The sequence below is a fragment of the Lathyrus oleraceus genome, chromosome 4, assembly GCF_024323335.1.
Source record: "Lathyrus oleraceus cultivar Zhongwan6 chromosome 4, CAAS_Psat_ZW6_1.0, whole genome shotgun sequence".
NCBI lineage: Eukaryota > Viridiplantae > Streptophyta > Magnoliopsida > Fabales > Fabaceae > Lathyrus > Lathyrus oleraceus.
This window is the reverse complement of record NC_066582.1, coordinates 487,248,328-487,267,077: the sequence shown is the minus strand read 5'-3', so window position 1 is coordinate 487,267,077 and position 18,750 is coordinate 487,248,328. Positions and strand designations below refer to the sequence as shown.

General features: G+C 35.2%; 1 protein-coding gene across 1 annotated transcript; it reads left to right on the top strand.

The window, feature by feature from the left end:
- Positions 1-3,981: 3,981 nt before the first annotated feature.
- LOC127076494 (signal recognition particle 9 kDa protein) lies at positions 3,982-8,872 on the top strand. Its single transcript, XM_051018160.1, has 4 exons — positions 3,982-4,170; positions 4,364-4,432; positions 7,990-8,083; positions 8,498-8,872. Exons 1-4 carry the CDS (start codon positions 4,099-4,101, stop codon positions 8,572-8,574), a joined length of 312 nt encoding a protein of 103 aa, XP_050874117.1. The 5' UTR covers positions 3,982-4,098; the 3' UTR covers positions 8,575-8,872.
- Positions 8,873-18,750: the final 9,878 nt, after the last annotated feature.

Below are 18,750 nucleotides of genomic sequence, written 5' to 3'. Positions count from 1 at the left end.
TTGATTACCGATAGTATTTTTAAAGTAACAATCTTTATTTAAATTAATATTTAATAAAATTATTTTTAGTGTTGTTAACCTTGTTGTAACAAAAATTTATTAATATATCAAAATTATTAGTTACAAAAATTGAAAGGAGATACTAAATTATGATGCAGAGGTTGCTCCGAGATTGATACATTTTTTTTATTGTGTCCGGGTTGACGACATATACTACATAATCTTATCAATTTATCAGCTGTATCCATTTCAGTTTTAATACGCGTGTTGTTTGACCGTCCTTTTTTCTTTCTTCGAATCTCATAGTTGTGCCAAACTATGTCCCCTTGATATGGAGGCCAATATTCCCCCTATTGTTAGCACTGAGAAGCTTTCTTTATAGACATTCATGACATTAATGGCCTTGTAAACATCGGATAGATGACTGTAAGCGTCCTGTCGAATATGTGCGTATGCTGCAATGACATGTGAGCAAGGTATACGGAAGGCCCGAAACTTGCCACATTTGTACCAACTTCTGTTTAGTCTGACAATATAGGATAAATTTGACATCCCTTCATTGTGGTCCATTGTTTCCTGTACACTAAAATTTTGCCTATGGTGGTCAAAGTCTGTAACCGCGTGTGTGCTAGCTTTGATAGTTTTCTCTTTCATCACTTTCATACCGCATTCACTGAATAATTGACCTGACATTAACACTGCGCTCCATCTTTTGCATCTGGTTGCGAATGTCGATACCAATCTAAAATAGGTTGTTCTCACCAATGCGGTTATTGGTAGATTTCTAATTCCTTTGAAGACGCCGTTCATACATTCCACAAGGTTTGTTGTCATGTAGTCTCATAGACATCCTCTGTCAAATGTCCTTGTCCAGTTCTCTAATGACATGTTATCCACCCACCTCATGCATATGCATTTGACAATCTAATTTCGTCACGGTAATGTTGAAATGACGGTCGAGTTAGAGCATGTATTGCATTCATAGAGTTAAGTATGAGTATGAATTTATGTTAGTATGAGAAAGAACATTAATAGAAGAACGTGACATGATCATGCATGCAAGACCTAGCGCCAATCCATTTGGCGCCTGCTTTGGAAATTTGTACATAGGCGTCAGTCAATTTGGCGTCTTCTGTGCATGCCCTCGAGATTCTGCGTTGCATGCATTAGCCATGGAGCCCTAGCCATGCAGCCCAATGAAAAGACTAAGCATGCAAGACCTGCTACGAGACAGCCATGCAAATAGACACCTAGTAAGGTGTCAATTGAGATGACGCTATAATTTTAAATAGACATGTTCTCGCCAATTGGACAGGCGCTATGATGTATTTCTTGCATGGGCACTAGTGCATGTTTTTCATTATAAATAGACATAGAAACCAACACTTATTCATCAGCAACAAACACTTTTTTTATCTGCAACGCTATGGCAAAATGTCTCTACTCACTATGGGTGAATCACATAGAGAAACAGTCGCCAACATAACGACTTATGTAAGTGTTTATGTAAAAAAATATTTTTCTAACACACTTTTTTAAATGAAAAAACTTATTTTGTTGTTTATTTTTTAGGATTTTTCTAGGTTTTGAACTCGTGTCCACAAATTTGTTGCCATTGACGAGTTGATTCAACTTTATGTCGAACTTTCCGATTTTGGACATGTTAGCAAAATCATATCTTGGTCGGTCGATACTAAATTTTTCTAACTTTATGTGAAAGATGGCGTTCCGAGACACACACATTATGGTTTCCAACCGGTGAATGTACCGTGACGTTAGAAGATGTGTACATGTTATTGAGACTGCCTATTGAGGGTAAGGCGGTAAATGGGAAAGCCAACTATGTAAATTCAATTTACATGAAACTCTTGGGTGCTGACTTGTTAGATGATAATTCGAGAGGTCAACATATACTCCTTTCACGCCTTAAAGCATATTACAACAACTTACAGTTAGATGAAAATTCTACCGAAGATGCTCGAATAATAAAAACTAGGTGTTATATTATGCTTTTAATTGGTTTATTTTTATTTCCCGAAGGTAGTGGTTCTAGTGTGCATGTTATGTATTTACCTTTATTAAGACATATAGATAGAATAAGAAGTTATAGTTGGGGGTCCGCTTGTTTGACTTATCTTTAGCTCTTTGTGTAAAATTGCACACAAAGACACATCTACATTTTTTGGATGTACTGTTTTTCTCCAAGCATGTGGTTGGTCCAGACTACTGTCCCCAGTGCCCGTCAACCATAACCCGTTCATATTTCCGTACGCACAAAAGTAAGTTCTTAACAATGGACTATATCTCTTACTTTATCGATTATTATCTCTAAATAATATATTTACTTTTTTGATGCAGATGGTCGGCTCGTGGTATGAGTTACAACAAATATCCTAGACACTGTATTACTCAGTATCGCAATCTCTTGGATCACCTTCGACCAACAAATGTATTGTCATTAACCGAATTAATTAGTAATAATTTTTTTTAATATCACCCATTTTATAATCTAATATATTTTCACATTTCAGTTCATTTGGCGTCCATATCTAAACTTGGATCATGACCATGAAATCAACGAACAAGATGCAGCCGTTTGGACTGCATGCACACTGATCATAAAGTTCACCACTATGGAGATGCACCATAGTGACCATGTTAAATTGCAATTCAGTATACTTTAACACATTTCAGATCCCCTGACAAACCTCAGAGAATGACATCTATGAAAAGTTAATGTTCAATGGAACTTTAACCCTTGGCAAAGCTTCACTATGTCTGAGTGTCGAAAATGGAAGCACCGACAAGACCATGTCTTAACTGACACTGTGATTTCAACCGAAGAAAAACCAACTCGTAATTATATGGCTTGGTACATGTCAGTTGGATTTGAGTTCCTCGCCGAGGATATGTACCTATACGACCCACACCAGGTAACTTACACACATAAGGTTCAACATCTAACCCCTAACAACATTGGCAAACCGGTTACTCATAACCCCTACCCATCAAAATTTTCGGCCCACAAACAGACAAACCTACGACCTTAACATGCCAAACACCCAACCACAATACCAAGAGCATACCCCATACCACCACCAACAAATAAATCATCATCAAGACACCTAACATCGATATGCACCAAACACATCACCCTACCATAACCTCCTTAACCAAAACACTCTGCGATCATTTAACACCAACCGCCCCTCCTCCTCCTATAGTCAAGAAGCCGAAACATCACAAAAACAAAACATGCAACAACCATATGGCTATCAAACACCACAACAAGCATTTCAACATTTACTCGACGCATCATTCACACCAATGTCACCCTTCAATCATCCTGGTCTCCCTCTAATAACTCAAACACAACTCAATTACTCTGGCATGAGTCACGAACTCATCTATGGCGGTAGCGCTTAATTGCATACACATGACTACGCGGATTTGTCTGAATATCTTAGGGGATCTCATGTAGGTGGTGGTGATATTTCTGGGCCCTCAAATTCTCAAACACCTGGGATGAATAATCAACGTGGGTTAGGGGCACGCGTTCGGGTAGATAGGGGATGTGGTATCAGAGGTCGGTTATGTCATCCCGGTCAACGACATTAGTCTTTTTGATATTCATATGTGACACATATTAATATTAATACTAATTGGTCCGATTTCGATTTTTATATAAAATGTACATTGTTTTTCAAAAAAAAATACACAACATACGCAGGTGTCAGATCAATTGACCCCTAAGCGTCAATTGGATTGATAGCATTAGGTGCATAAATTAACTCAATTGACGCCATCTTTTTGATTTAGAGAACAAACGCTAATTCATCCAACACCAATTTTTCAAAATGGATTATTTTGAGAAATTATCTGAAACACTTGAGTTATTTTGAATTTTTAAAAAAAAAATAGATTATTTGAATAAATTTTAAAAAAAAAGATAATTGACATTAAATAATATTTTGAAGATGTGAAATAATTTTTTTATTTATATACAATTTTTTCGCGAACACTCCAATTCTGAATTTCACTTTCACTCCACCGGATCCCGAGCTTGACGAAACCTGAACTCCGGTGCGACGAGCGAACATGGTTTACATTACTTCGTGGGACGATTTTTTGGAACGATCCATTCAGCTATTCCGCGCCGATCCTGATTCTGTAAGCTATTTTTCTTCTTCAACTTTTCCGATTCTTTTTTCACGATTTCGTTGCCGATAATATCCAAGAAAAGCTAAATCAACACTGTAATTCTATTTCAATTGCGCTTTTCTTATGTTATATTTCATTCACACCCCTAATTCTTTGCTTACTTTTTCCCCTAAATTTTTGTGGGGTTTAATTTCAAGTGTAGACGCGGTATGTTATGAAGTATAGACACTGTGATGGAAAATTGGTACTCAAGGTCACTGATAATCTACAGGTACTCATTCTATGATATAGCTTATATTCTGATGAATGTGATTGATTTTAAGGATATAAAGAAATAAATGTTGAATTTTGTGACATTCCAATTCTTGGATACTTTCTGTGATCTTGTTTAACATAGCACTAACTTACCAATTGGTTTTACCAAGTTAATTCTGTTACTCAGTGCTTGGTTGCGAAATTGCGTCATCTGTTTTTACCGTCCATATTTTAAAAAATTTTGCATTGCGTTTTCTATAAATGAATTGGTAATTGATGGCATTCCCTGTATCATTGAATAAATTGTAAGGTAATTGATGGCATTCCCTGTATCATTGAATAAATTGTAAGGTAATTGATGGCATTCCCTGTATCATTGAATAAACTGTAAAGTATCAAAACACAAAAGATAAATTGTCAACTGTGTTGTCAATGGCAGAGAGCCAAAATCCCACCATACTGGTCGCTTTGTGGTGCTGTTATAGCGGATTATGGCGGAAAAAACCGCAATATCAGCCGATATTTACAATCGCAGCGTGCCCGAAAACCGCTGTGTATATCTGCCATGACACCGCTATTATATAACACTCATTGTCAAAGCTCTGAGTTTCATCACTGCACTGGAAGTTGGAGATTCTCACTTATTTCACCACCATGTCAGGCAAATTACTCACTATGCATGTGGAATACAGTAATTGGAGGCAGCTATCCCCCAATGCTGTAAAGGGGAAACTATTTGTAAGGGTCAATTGTTTGAAGCCAACTCGTCAACTTTCCTACAGTGGGATCCTAGTGATAGGAACCTAGTCTGCGACAACTATTGTACAAGGATAGTTTTTGGGAGAAATGTTATTGATCAAGCTTTAACTCAGTAGAAAGGAACTTGTTATGAGTTGATTCCTTATCATCCACCACTCATATGTGTTACCCCAAATCCACCCTTGGAAATTGCTGTTATAAATCATCAGTAGATTTTGAAATCATGGAGTTTAAATTGCAGTTACAGTTTGTCCATGGCCTTGTTGCTGCAATTTTTGTTGTGTTGCTCATGTATGGGTTCTCTCACAGTTGTTCATGCCAAAGTCACAAGAATTTAACATTATGAGTTGATGTATGAATGTCTCGGCACCAGCAAGGGAGGAAGTCACTGGTGGGAAAGCTGATTTCATTTAGTAACCAAAACCTCTTTTCTGTACTACAGATTGTGACTCTGCAGTAGCTATTAGAGAGTGAATTTTTTTTTCGGCCTTGAGGACAAGGCAAATTTTAAGCGGGGTGGTATTGTTAGGTACCGTATATGCATGTGTAAGCCCCATCGTGCTAGGCCCATTTGGAGTCATCCAAAGTGGGAAATTAGAGAAAGGATAGTTAGTTACACGAGAGAGAAAGTGGAAAGGGTTAATTTTGTTATATAGAGGGCTGAAAGATAGAGAAGAGGTATCTTTGGGAGATCATTTGTGTAGTTATGGACAGAGAATACAATATCCTCTGTAGGAGCTTGGATCTGTGGGCATTAGTATATTCATGCTTTTGCCGTTACCTTTTATTTACAAAAATAATACACTATTATTTTAGTATTTGTGCATTTTGAACCGTTTTTCTATATTGTGAGTTGCGGTGACTAGGGTACACAACACTACCAAGCCAACACCTCACCTGTATTCCTTTTTTGATACAAGGCCCTTGTTGGTACCTGTGAAGCACCGGTACACTGTGTTAGGCAAAGTATCAGCTCGTGGTACGTACCTAGTACCGGTGCACGTATTGTATTACTGAGTCCATACTTTTTATTTTTATTTTTTTCCTGTTTGGTGTGCGCGCTGGTACACGATTGGTACATGAACCCACTAAGAACAGTTTTTTTTGCCTCTGTCGGTATAATATCAGATGTTTTAGTTGACAAATTTAGGTTTTTAATTTATTTATAAAATAAAAGTAAAAAGCCAATCTTTATATAGTCTTGCACTCTTGTCACCCTGCGCCGTCCAACTTTTGGTTGCAGCCGTTGACTCTACGAATTATTTACACTTTTAAAATGTGATATTTTTTTATGTAATTGCACTTTAATTGTGATGTTTTGTTGTCATTTGAACAATATAATTTTTTCATGTTATTTTTGTAACAATATAATTCTTTAATGTTATTTTTATAATTATATATATTTTAAAGTTATATTAAGGTGCTCATACCTTTGTTTTTCTAAAAATACCGTACCCGTACCGGGTACCGGGTACCCGATTTAGTTTTTCTAAAAATGCCGTACCTGTTCCGGGGCAACACAGCTTGGTACAAATGGATGCATTCTAATCACCAACTCTCCACTTGGATGCATTTTAGTCATGCACTTGCGATGCAGTTTGCCCCTTTTACCTAAGAAAATCACCATGCCACTCTCTTCAAGTGTGCTAGACATGCATAAACATGGTGTATCAAGCCCAATTTGAAAACAGTTTTAACCGTGTGCTTGGACCCTCAATTGTTTCATTTCCGATTAAAGGGGTGACATTCAATATGAAATCACGGGGCTCAGACATTATAACCTGACTAACTCTATTGGGTTGGTTAAGTCAGTTAAGTCAAATTTGGCACAACTAAACCATCTTTCAACCATTTTCGGTGGCCACCTCATTCCATTGCACCCTATTCTTCAGTGCTATGACAGCCACCCACACCCTCTGCACCACCCATAAGGAGATTAAAAGAACATTTTTATTTTGAATTCTTTAACATGTGTTATAAGGCACATGTTAGCATTTTATTTATTTTATTCAATAACACAAGTTAGCATTTTATTTATTTTATTCAATAACAGTTATGATTTGTGACTTATGTGCATAAGGATTCCAATTTCTAGGCTCCCCCATCCCCAGCCTACTCCAATTCCTCCAGATGATAAAGATTGGAGATTAATTTAAGACAAGCAGAAAAGTATTGCGATTAGATAGTTTATTCTTCATAAACTGAAGACGGATTAGGTTTCTAGGTTAACCCCATTACCCCCACCAACAAACAATATTTATATGACATTATTATGCCTTATACTTTGATAGCATGATGGTCTTCCTTGGAATCTCCATTGTTGAAGGAATTAATTCAGTGGCCCTGGTATACAATGCACTATAAATAGTTATATTCTTTTTGCCTTTAGAAAGTGGTGATGGATGACAATTTAAACATCATTGGTCGTTTTTACATGTTCCTTTTCCTGATGACATATCACATGGAGTTATCTTTGCCAAATTGAGAATCCTCATAGGTGGCTGTTAAAAGTTACACAGCTTAAAACTTGTTTTCTTTTGCTACAAGAGTGTTTAAGTAAGCAAGATGTGACACCTTGAATCATTAAATTTTGTCACGACTAGACATCCTACCGAGTCATTTATCTTGCTTAAAATATAAATTGTCACTTGTGTGAATCCCATTGATGCAGTGTTGTGCATAAGCATATCAACAATATATTATTCCCCTATCCCTATCTGCTGTCTAAGTCACATCTCACATACAAATGTTCCTGAAGTTTTGTTTTTTGACACTAAAATGTTCCTAAAGTTGATTGTTGTTGTTTTTTACCAGTGTCTGAAGTATAAGACAGACCAAGCACAAGAAGCTAAGAAGATGGAAAAACTTAACAATATATTCTTTACGTTGATGGCTCGGGGACCAGAAGGTATGTCATTGTTATGCTTTGTTGATCAGCATACATTTTTTGCATTTATTTGCAGAGAGATAGGTTTTATTTGGGAAATGATTTTCCTGTAATAATAGTAAATAGTGAAATTACAAGAAAGAACATTAATTAGAACTTAATCAATCGGTTCACGCCAATAGCATTAATTAGCTTAATATATGCATGATTTTCCCCTTTAAAGGCCACTGTTGCTTGGAGTTAATGTAGCATGTTAAACATCATGCTTTTTCAGCTGTAAACTATTGCTTTTTTTTACCATGCTTGAAAGCTGTAGCAGTTCCATGTCATACATTGCTGATACATTTAAGTTCTTTGCCTTTTTTATTTTGCTGATTTCTCACTCTTATTTTGTTAATGATGATAATGACACAAATTATTCCTCTAATTCTGCAGTGGATCTGTCTGAAGTCACCGGGAAAGAACAAATGGAGGCACAACCGGTTAAAAAAGGAAGAGGAAGAAAGCAATAACTGACGTATCTTTCTGCCAAAATAGACCATGAATCTTAGGAATCCAGTAATGATTTTGATAGATTTTTTACCAATTTCAAAATTTTACAGCAATGCCTTGATCATATTTACATTATTTGTTTTTTGAATCCACCTTTCAAAATTTTTTAATCTCGGGCATGGTTTTGACTTCAACTAGACAAGAGTAATTTGGTGAGCCGTGAAACTTAAGCATCACAATCGCCTTTGTTTTTTAATTGTGTACTTTTTATGTTAAATGGCTTTCAATTTAGTGGTACAAAAGTGAACTTTGACTTAATTCTTGTTAATGTCGGCGTCTGCAAAAGTTTGTAAAAAAATAAGGCAGGGGCAAACATATATTAGAGAATGACTGTCTAAAACTTTGATCTGCCTATGAAAAAATACTGGTAAATTGGACATGTCAGGCGGAAAACGGACATGTCAGCAGACTGAGTCTGATTTGCCACTCCTACATATCTTCTTTAATGAGTGCCCAAGCAACAGGTTTCGAGCCAAAGACATGGGCTTGCACACTTCTCTTATCTTTCTGATTTTCCCCTTATCGCAGGTCTCCCTTCACACAAGCTTTGTTTATTTATTAAAGTTGTTAGTTGCTTCTAGAAACACGTTTTAAAAACCAATTTGAATTAAACGGTTCAATTTTTGAACCTTGAATGAGTTATACTATGGTTCAATTATTTCAGTGGTTTGATTGCGGCTGTATTGGTTTGAGTGGCTAAAAGTAGTTGAATCATGATTTAAGTTTCACCAGTTTGATGTTTCGACAAGTATTTGGGTAATGTGCCAGAATAAAGTGCCTTGCTTTCATTTGCTTTATTTTTAGAGAATTTCTTAAAACATCGTAGATTTTTCTACTGCTAACACTTCAACAAGTGAATTTTAACAAATGTCTTCCGTTTTCAAAGATGCATCTCCGAATGTATTTCTTGCACATTCAAGTAAGACAATTTTGAGAGACATTCTATATGTTGAGTAATTTTTATTTTGAAGATGTATTTTCGGAATATTTTAAGAAATATTTTAATTAATTAACAGTTTAGTAGATATTTTGGAGATGCATCTTCGAAATTATGGACGACATTTTAAAATTTACATCACCTTTGCATGTCAGATATTTTCTGAGATGCATCTCTAAAAATATTTGATAAAAGAACCATATGCATGATCACATAACCATTGTTGACATAGTTGGTTTTCAACCAAACCCTTCACCCTAAAAATCCTTCATTCTCAATCCATTTTTTTACTCCAAATCTCCATCCTTTTGGTTCATCGCATTATAGGGATCAAAAGAAAATAGAATTTCAGGTAAAGATTCTTCTTTTCTCTTTGCACAGATTCATATTCCATTTTTACTGAAAAAAGTAACGTGTCCGAAAATGTATCTCTGAAAGTATATGAACTTGTCCGAAGATACATCTCTGAAATAATGTAAATAAACAAAAAAGGCGTAACTCAAAACTACCTTTGGGGTGCGTCATGAGATGCATCTCCGGAATTTAGGGACATTTGTGGAAATTCACATGATACATTAGAAACATCTATGGTGCCATAAGAAATTCTCTTATTTTTATTTTGCCAAGATAAGTGGGGGCCTCATGTCTAAGGCAAAAGTAACGGGTACTACTAATTTAGTTTCAAACCACTATTTGACAATAAGGATGTTCAAAAAAATCTAACCGCCCACTACGCCAAACTCAACAATCATTTTTCCCACCACATAATAAGGTGTGTTTTGTTGAGCGATGAACGATCGACACTGAGTTTAAAACTCTCTCATCGCGATTTTTATAAGTGTTTGACTTTACGAAACTCTCATTTTTATGACATCATTTCTGGACTTTGATGTGAGTTGACAAGTTAGTTTATTGATCTTGAATCAAGAATGTAATGTCAAGAGAGAATTGAGTTTAAGGATAACAAGGTTTTTAGGGTTCTTTTCAAGAAAAAAAGTATATATTTGTAACTAAAAAAAAACTTAGAAATATCTAATTATGATTTAGTTGAAAAAATATAAGTCATGTTACTCATTGATTTGTTGAAAGTAATGCTGATTAAGGAATATGCTTTTTTTAAGCTAAAACTAATATTAAAAAAAGAAAATTTTGAAAATATGTTAGTTAAAATTATGAATAATGTTGAACACTCTAGTAAGTGAATAACACAAGCATGATAAGGTGCTTAATAAAGGTGAAAATGTTTGTCAGTTCAACACAAAGTGAAGTATAAAAAATTTAAATAAAGTTTTATTTTAGATTTTATATGATCAGTTTTAATTATCTTAACGGGTTCTAAAGAGTTCTGTAGCGTCTCGGTTTTTTATTCCTTTTTTATTAATTTATTTTATTTTATAGTTTTTATTAACTTTTTTTTATTTTTCATTTTATTTTTTATATTGTCAATTTGAGTTTGATATATGAAACCACTTTGAATATGTACTACTGTTAAGAGATTTTAAATTAATGAGTAATACTCAAGTCTTCAAGAGCACCACATCTAACACAAATGATCTGTGTGCAATATATGTTAATGTTTTGAATTTTAGATTTCAAATTCGATACATATAAAAAATCCAATTCATGATGAAAAAACATTTATAAAAATTATATTAAAAAGAATAAAAAAAGCTTAAATATTTTATTGTTAGGTATCATCACATTGATATTTGAACATCAAATAAAATGAATTGGATGTCACTTCTTAACTTTTAAAGTATTAGATCTATTTGTCATCTCTTATGGATATACTCCTTCTAAAATTGAATTTTTTCATTTATATTTATTTACATAGTTGTTGTTTTCCTTCAACGAAATACACTGTCTGAATACTTTTGTCAAGAAGACTTTTGATATAAATTTTTTAGTCGAACTATGCTCTAATATCATTGTTGGATTATGAGAGGTCTGGAAATTATCACATTAGACTTTGAACAATTACACAAAATGAATTCGACAATGTATCTTAACCAAAAATCTTTAAGGGTCTGTTTAATGTGCAGAATAGAATAAAGACAAGATAGAATAGAGAATGAGATAGATAGATGATATGATACTGACCGGATATACACTTATCATATTATGTGATTTGTGGACAAATCATAAGAAACTGAATAATATGATTTTATTCGATCAAACTATGATTGGTTTCATTGGATACACTTTGATTGAATGAATTTTGTGGGGTGTACAATACACTAATGGAACAAAACATGGTATGTGGAATTGCAGTCTTTTTGGCTGCTATATGGAAGTAAAAATTCAGCTTCTAAATCCTTCATTTTCAAGACTTTGAGGCAACTTTCTGTGTTGTGCAGTGGGCTCAACAGTTTTGCAACTTGACATGAATATAACATCTGTCATAGATATATTCTTTTCCATATCTACAAAATGGAACAAGAAAATACACACACTATATATAACTTATGTAGTCTAATATTTGTTTTTAGTATAGAGAAATTTTTGGATTGTTACGATGTATGTACATGTTGATGCACAAGAGGAAGAAGATGAAAATGGAAGAGAGAGAGAATTTTTTTAACAAACTCTAACAGAAAAATTGAAATTCTGTTATGATCAATATTACAAATGAAACTATCTTTCACTATTTATAAAATAAGAATCAAATGAAATAAAACTCAAATTAAACTTAAATGAAACTCAAATTAAATTCACATCCACACACCGATGAATGTAGAACAGAACTTTCTGATCTTTCTTTCTCAATTCTCTGTACGTGTTCCTTTGTGTCTCAGTTGCATCCGTTGTAACCGCTGCATAACCGTCATTGATGAGATCAAGAATATCTTGAGCGCCAAACAACACACTCCTCTAAATCATCCACTGATTCCAATTCTTTCCATAAAAGACTATGAGCTTCCTGTTAAGCTATTGTTTCCACCGTTCATCTTCAATCTTGTGCACAAATTCGTTCAGATCTCACCAAACACTCGTGTTTTCCAATCCCTCTGAGTCAAGAAATGCGATTCTGTTATGATTTCGATAGTAAATTCAATGCGAATTCAAAAAACGAAATCAATCACACACGCCTCACAGTTCACTCGTATTTTCCTTGATTTTTCTCGTGGATCCAAACCGGAGCTCTAGTTAGCAATTGTTGATGCACAAAAGGAAGAAGATGTAGATGATGAAGATAAAAGAGAGAGAGAAAAATTTCTAACAAACTCTAATCGAAAAAGTGAAATTATGTTATAATCAATATTACAAATGAAGCTATTTTCACTATTTATACAATAATGAAATAAAACTCAAATTAAATTCAAATGCAAAAATGTGAATTTGGATTACACATTTCAACCATACATAATTTTTATCCCGTTTAGTGAGGATTAATATCTATAGGAAAATCTATTGAAGACACAAGATAAGTTCTTTCTCTTAATTGAATTTTTTTTTTCATGATCCAAATCTTTTAACATTTTTTCATGATCAAAATCTTTAATAATTGTATTTCTTAACATTTTCACAATCACTATTTTTTTTCACGATCCTAATCTTTTTAGAAAACACCAAAAGTTATTTTCTTATAAAAATTCAAATATAAATAAATAATTGTATTTGATGTAAAACTACTTAGAAATCAAATATGAATAAATAATTGTATTTGACAAAAATACTACTATAAGTAAAATTTGATTTTAAAAAGTTGATATATTGAATTTAAATTTTAAATTCAGGGATACATTAAAAGTTGATATATTGAATTATAAACAAAAATTGCAAATTAAGAGAACGTTGAGAAAGAAAAATCCCTAAACTATTATGGGGTTGAGTAGTAAAAAATTTAGGTTATAATGGGAATATTTCTTTTTATATTCCGACCATCAACAAACAGAAGTTTTAATTTGGTACAAAACTTGTGATAAAAAACTTCTTTTAATAAAAAATTATTGTTATATCATGCTCTATCGTATCAAAAGTAGCTTCCACCACACTTGAATCCTATCGTCTCTATTATTAACTATTTTTAGTAGCGTTATCGATGGAAAACTATATTTGATTTTCACGAAATTCCATAAAAAATACTGTCTCTTCGCTGCAACTCGACAAGCTCTGATCTCCTCGTTCGAATCACCAATAGAAATCTTGAAACTATAGCAACATAGAGATCCACTCGATCAACCATTCAAAGCAACATTGCTGTTGCGACCGCTCTGACCGCCAACATCTCTGATCCTACAAGGGAGACTCTGCCCCTCATATAGTTAAGGACAATCATGTCATGATGAATTCTCCTTTCGCTCCTTCACCATAAGATCCAGTCCCTCCGATGATCGGACAAGTTTCTTTCCAAGTCCTTTCAATTTTTCAATCTCTCTAACGATCATTCCAATGTCAAAATTTGAAGCGACCTTTGTCGCAATCGCTAATCCCCGATTAAGAGATAATTCAGAGCCTTCAACATTTGCAATCCAATTTAGGCATGCAAGGGGAAAGTGGTATGCTCAACAACGTCTATAACCTAGTGCAACAACAAAACTCACACCTTTTAGTTGAAAGAGTACTAAGAATCAATTTCTTTTGCAGTATGCTCCTTCAAGAGACCATTATGTCTGTAAAGTGACCCCTCGCGGAAATTAGAGAGTTGATAGAAAAATTCTTGTTGACACCGTCTCCCCACGGAGAACGACCCACAAATCCTCGAACTATACCCGACATTGTGAAAATTGCACCTCGCCACACGAGTTTAGGGGAAGAGGAGACAGTCACACTCCCTAAAAAATATGTAATCTTTGTCACTAGACTTAACACTGCTCTCAAAGACAGGAAATGCACAACACCGAATTTCAAGTTTCCTAAAAGAAAATGAACTCACTATTATGGCACATCCTTAACATCAGGATCCTGAGATCACTCAAGAAATATCCCATGTTGGAAAACTATGGTGGCTTAGGGGACCCAGAAAAGCATATCGAGCATGTAGACACCATACTTAATTACTGGCATGTATAGGGGCGTAAAATGAAAAAAAACCGTGTTAACCCTCAAAGATGCTACGATGATGTGGTTCAAAGCTCTCCCATATGGAAGCATAAACTCCTGGAGGGAAATATGTGATTCTTTCACTAGAAAATTAATTGTTAGAAAGTGAAAATCTAATAGGATAGTCATACTCGGTAGGATTCAGCAGAAAAAGAATGAGACTTTACGGGATTCGCTCGGTACACCGGGAGGGTGGTAGAAAATATGACTGAGAAAGAAAGTAAGAAAGAAATGATCTCCTGTATGTGAAAAATATCTCCCAAGAAAACTATAGATTATGAAGGCAAGGCCAAAGAAAAGAAGGATAGTAGGAGCGAAGAAGAAGAAGGCCAAAAAGGGAAGCACTGATATATCACGTCCATTACCATATGCATTCCTAGACAAAGAAACCCGTCCAAGGGCACCATTAAAAGAAGTATCATCGAGCTAATGAAGGTCATTAGAGAAGGAGATGCAAACTATCAGGGGAGGCCGAAGAGACCCATCCTTGGGTTTCGTGACAATAAAAAGGTGGGAGGAATATCAAATGAAATCTTCCCTTAGTAATAACGACAATCATGTCCAACTTCGATGTGTATATAATCCTCATAGATGGGGGAAGACCATGTGACATATTGTATGTGGAGATTTTTGAGAAGCTCAGGATGAAGAAGGAATATTTGTGACCATTCGAAAAATAGGATCTACAAGCCTTTAACGGAAACTTAACCAACCCCTAGAGAGACATCGAACTGATGATCACACTTATAGAAGGGAGATACACTAGGATGATCAATTTGTAATTCTTAGTAGTCCCCTATAATATGTTGATTTTTAATTTCTTATGTTGAAGCAGGTTGCACGACAGAAGCAAGAAACTGTCGAACTATGTAAATGTCGAAACGTCGAAGTAGTGTACCTCGATAGGAATTTCGACTTAGGTCTAATTTTGTAGTTTTAGCAGAATTATGTATTTTGGGCTTTACTCGAGGAGCAAGCAAATCCAAATCTATAAATAGGGAGTACCTCATATCATTGATTGTCACATTGGAGAACTTGCAGTTGCAAAGAATAAAGTTCTCAGTTTTAGAGCAGAGAGAAACTATGCAGAAAATTCTTCTTCTTCTTCCTTACTCGAAAACCCTAACTTTCTTTTCTTCCCCGATTCAATTTTGCTTCTTTTCATTATCAATTGTGCAGAAAAACCTTGCAACCAAAGTATTATTGATTCACTCGAGTGAAGAGTGAAGAACAAGAGGAGTTATCAATTAGAAAGACTGATTCTTGTTCATCAAACACGACAATTGGAGAATTTCCAACATCTGGTACCTAGAGCATTGGCTGAGCGATTCGTGGGAAGAAAAACACGATGATGATGAATCATCCGAACGACCATTTTCCAGTGAGTCTCCCAATTCTTAAGAATCATAATTACGAGAAATGGTGAAAGCAGATAAAGGTTATCATTTACAATCAAGTTCTTTGGGATCTTACGAATGAAGGAGTGATGCTGGTTGTAACAAACACGACGGATGAAGAAAAGGCCACACACAAAGAATTGAAGAAGAAAGATTATAAATCTCTCTTTATGATCCATTAATGCGTTGTTGCAATAAAATTCGAAAAGGTTAATGATGTCGAATCAACAAAAGAAGCATGGGAAATTCTGGAAAAATTGTTTGGAGGTGTAGAAAAGGTGAAAGAAGTGAGGTTACAAACTCACAAAAGAACATATGAATTTCTTCAGATGGAAGACAATGAGAGCATAACTGATTTTTTCACTAGGGTTACAAAATTTGTGAATCAAATCAAGGTATCTGGAGAAGTGTTGACATCAAGATCAGTTGTTGCAAAGATCTTGAGGTCATTGGCTCCAAAGTTTACCACATGGTAGTAGCCATAGAAGAGTCGAAAGATTTGTTAACATTGACAAAGAAAGAGCTTCAAGGGATGCTTGAATCTCATGAACAAAGGATGGATAAAAGAGCTGCAGGAAATTTGAAAAAGTGATGTGGCTTTCCATGCACAATCAACCAAAGAAAAGAAAGTTAAAAGGAAATGACTCGAAAAAAAGGTAGAGAAGGCTACAACAATTCGACTGGTCGAAATCAGAAAGAAGGAGACTGGTAGAATCAGAGAAAGTCCTCATACCAAAGCAACCAAAAAAGTGGTGCTACAGGTAGAGGAAAAGGTGGTGGTCGAAACCCTGACGAAAGTCACATTCAATGTTTCAATTGTCAGAAGTATGGCCACTACTCAAGTGATTGTCCTGAAAAATAGAAGAATTGGGAAAGTGATACAATGTTTACAAAGCATGAAGAAGAAGAGATGTTGCTAATGGTCACAACAAGAGATGAAGAAAGATTGCAGGACCAATGGTACTTGGAGTAAGGATGCTCATCACACATGACTGGTAGGAAAGATTGGTTAGTCATCTTAAAACCCTCAATGAAGAACATGATAAAATTTGAAAATGACAATACTCTAGCAGTTGAAGGTATTGGTGATGTTCTGATTATGAGGAAAGATGACAAAAGGTCAGTAATTTCCAATGTACTATGCATACCAGGCATGAAAAGTAATTTGCTCAACATAAGGCATTTGGTCGAAAAGAACTACAAAGTGTCGATTGAAGACAAGATGGTGAGAGTTCTTGACTCACGTGGAAGGTTAATCTTGAAGGCTCCAAAGTCTCATAATAGAACCTTCAAGGTTAAACTAAATGTGATGGAGCACAAGTGCATTACAACTGCAGCTAGTAGGGATGGATGGATATGGCACTATAGGCTTATCCAACTCAATTTCAAAGACATCAGAGATCTGAAAAGAAGAAATATGGTTTCAGGGTTACCAGAAGTTGACATTGCAAACGAAATGTGTGAAGAATGTGTGCAGGCGAAGCAACACAAGAACAACTTCAGCAAGGATGCAAGAAGCAAGTCGAAGGAAATTCTTGAAGTCATATACTCTAATCTGTGTGGTCCTATCCAGGTGGATCTGATTGAAGGTAACACATACTTTGTCACATTAGAGGATTTTAGTCCAAAAATATGGAGTTACCTGATCAATAAGAAAGGTGAAGTGATCGAGGTATTTTCCAAGTTTAAATTTATGGTCAAGATTTTGAGGACTAATGGTGGTGGAGAATATGTGTCGAAATACTTCGACATGTTATGTGAGAAAGAAGGGATTGCGCATGAGGTGGTGCCACCCTATACTCCACAGCAGAATGGAACTACAAAAAGGAAGAATAGAACCATCATGAATATGCTGAGAAGTATGTTAAAAGTCAAGCATCTACCCATAGAATTGCAGGGAGAAATTGTGTCAACAACAACATATAGTTTGGACATATGTCCGACGAAGAAGATAAATGGAATCACACCAGAAGAATGTTGGTCTGGTGTCAAGCCTAACTTCGGTCATCTGAAAGTATTTGGATCTATAACACATGGGCATGTGCCAGACTAGTTGAGAAGAAAACTTGATGACAAGTCGAGTCAGATGATCCTAATAGGATATCACATGACATGAGGTTGCAAGTTGTTCGACCCAGTGAACAAGCAAGTAGTAATCAACATGGATGTGATCATAGATGAGCTTAAGGAATGGGATTGGACTGAAAATGTCAAGAAAGATTAAGTGAGAATCTTATGTGAAGAACCAATAAGTGAAGTCAAAAGAGAAGTTCAACAAGAAGAAGTCAGAGGTCAAGCAAGCACAAGCATACCTCATAGGAAAAGAAATATGCCTGCAAGAATGTGTGATTACATCAGATGATATGGTCGATGATGAAGGTGACCTGGTACACTATGCTTTCTATGATGATGTCGAACCAGTCAATGAAGCTGAAGCATTGAAGGATTCAAAGTGGATGAAAGCAATGAATGAGGAACTGGAGTCCATCGAAGTCAACAACACTTGGTCACTTGTAGAATTTCCCCAAGGTAAGAAGGTAATCAATGTGAAGTGGATATACAAGGTGAAGTTGAATCCCAAAGGTGAAGTAACTCAACATAAGGAAAGACTTGCGGCGAAAGGATTTCTTCAGAAGGAAGGAATTGACTTCGATGAAGTTTTTACACCTGTTGCTAGAATCGAAACAATCAGGTTGGTTGTTGGTATAACAAACATGAACAATTGGCACATATGTCAGATGGATGTGAAATTTGCATTC

Coding starts and splice junctions, on each gene's coding strand:
- LOC127076494 (XM_051018160.1), top strand. CDS start 4,099: ATGGTTTACATTACTTCGTGGGACGATTTTTTGGAACGATCCATTCAG. Junction 4,171..4,363: donor TCCGCGCCGATCCTGATTCT/GTAAGCTATTTT, acceptor TTTCAAGTGTAG/ACGCGGTATGTTATGAAGTA. Junction 4,433..7,989: donor AGGTCACTGATAATCTACAG/GTACTCATTCTA, acceptor GTTTTTTACCAG/TGTCTGAAGTATAAGACAGA.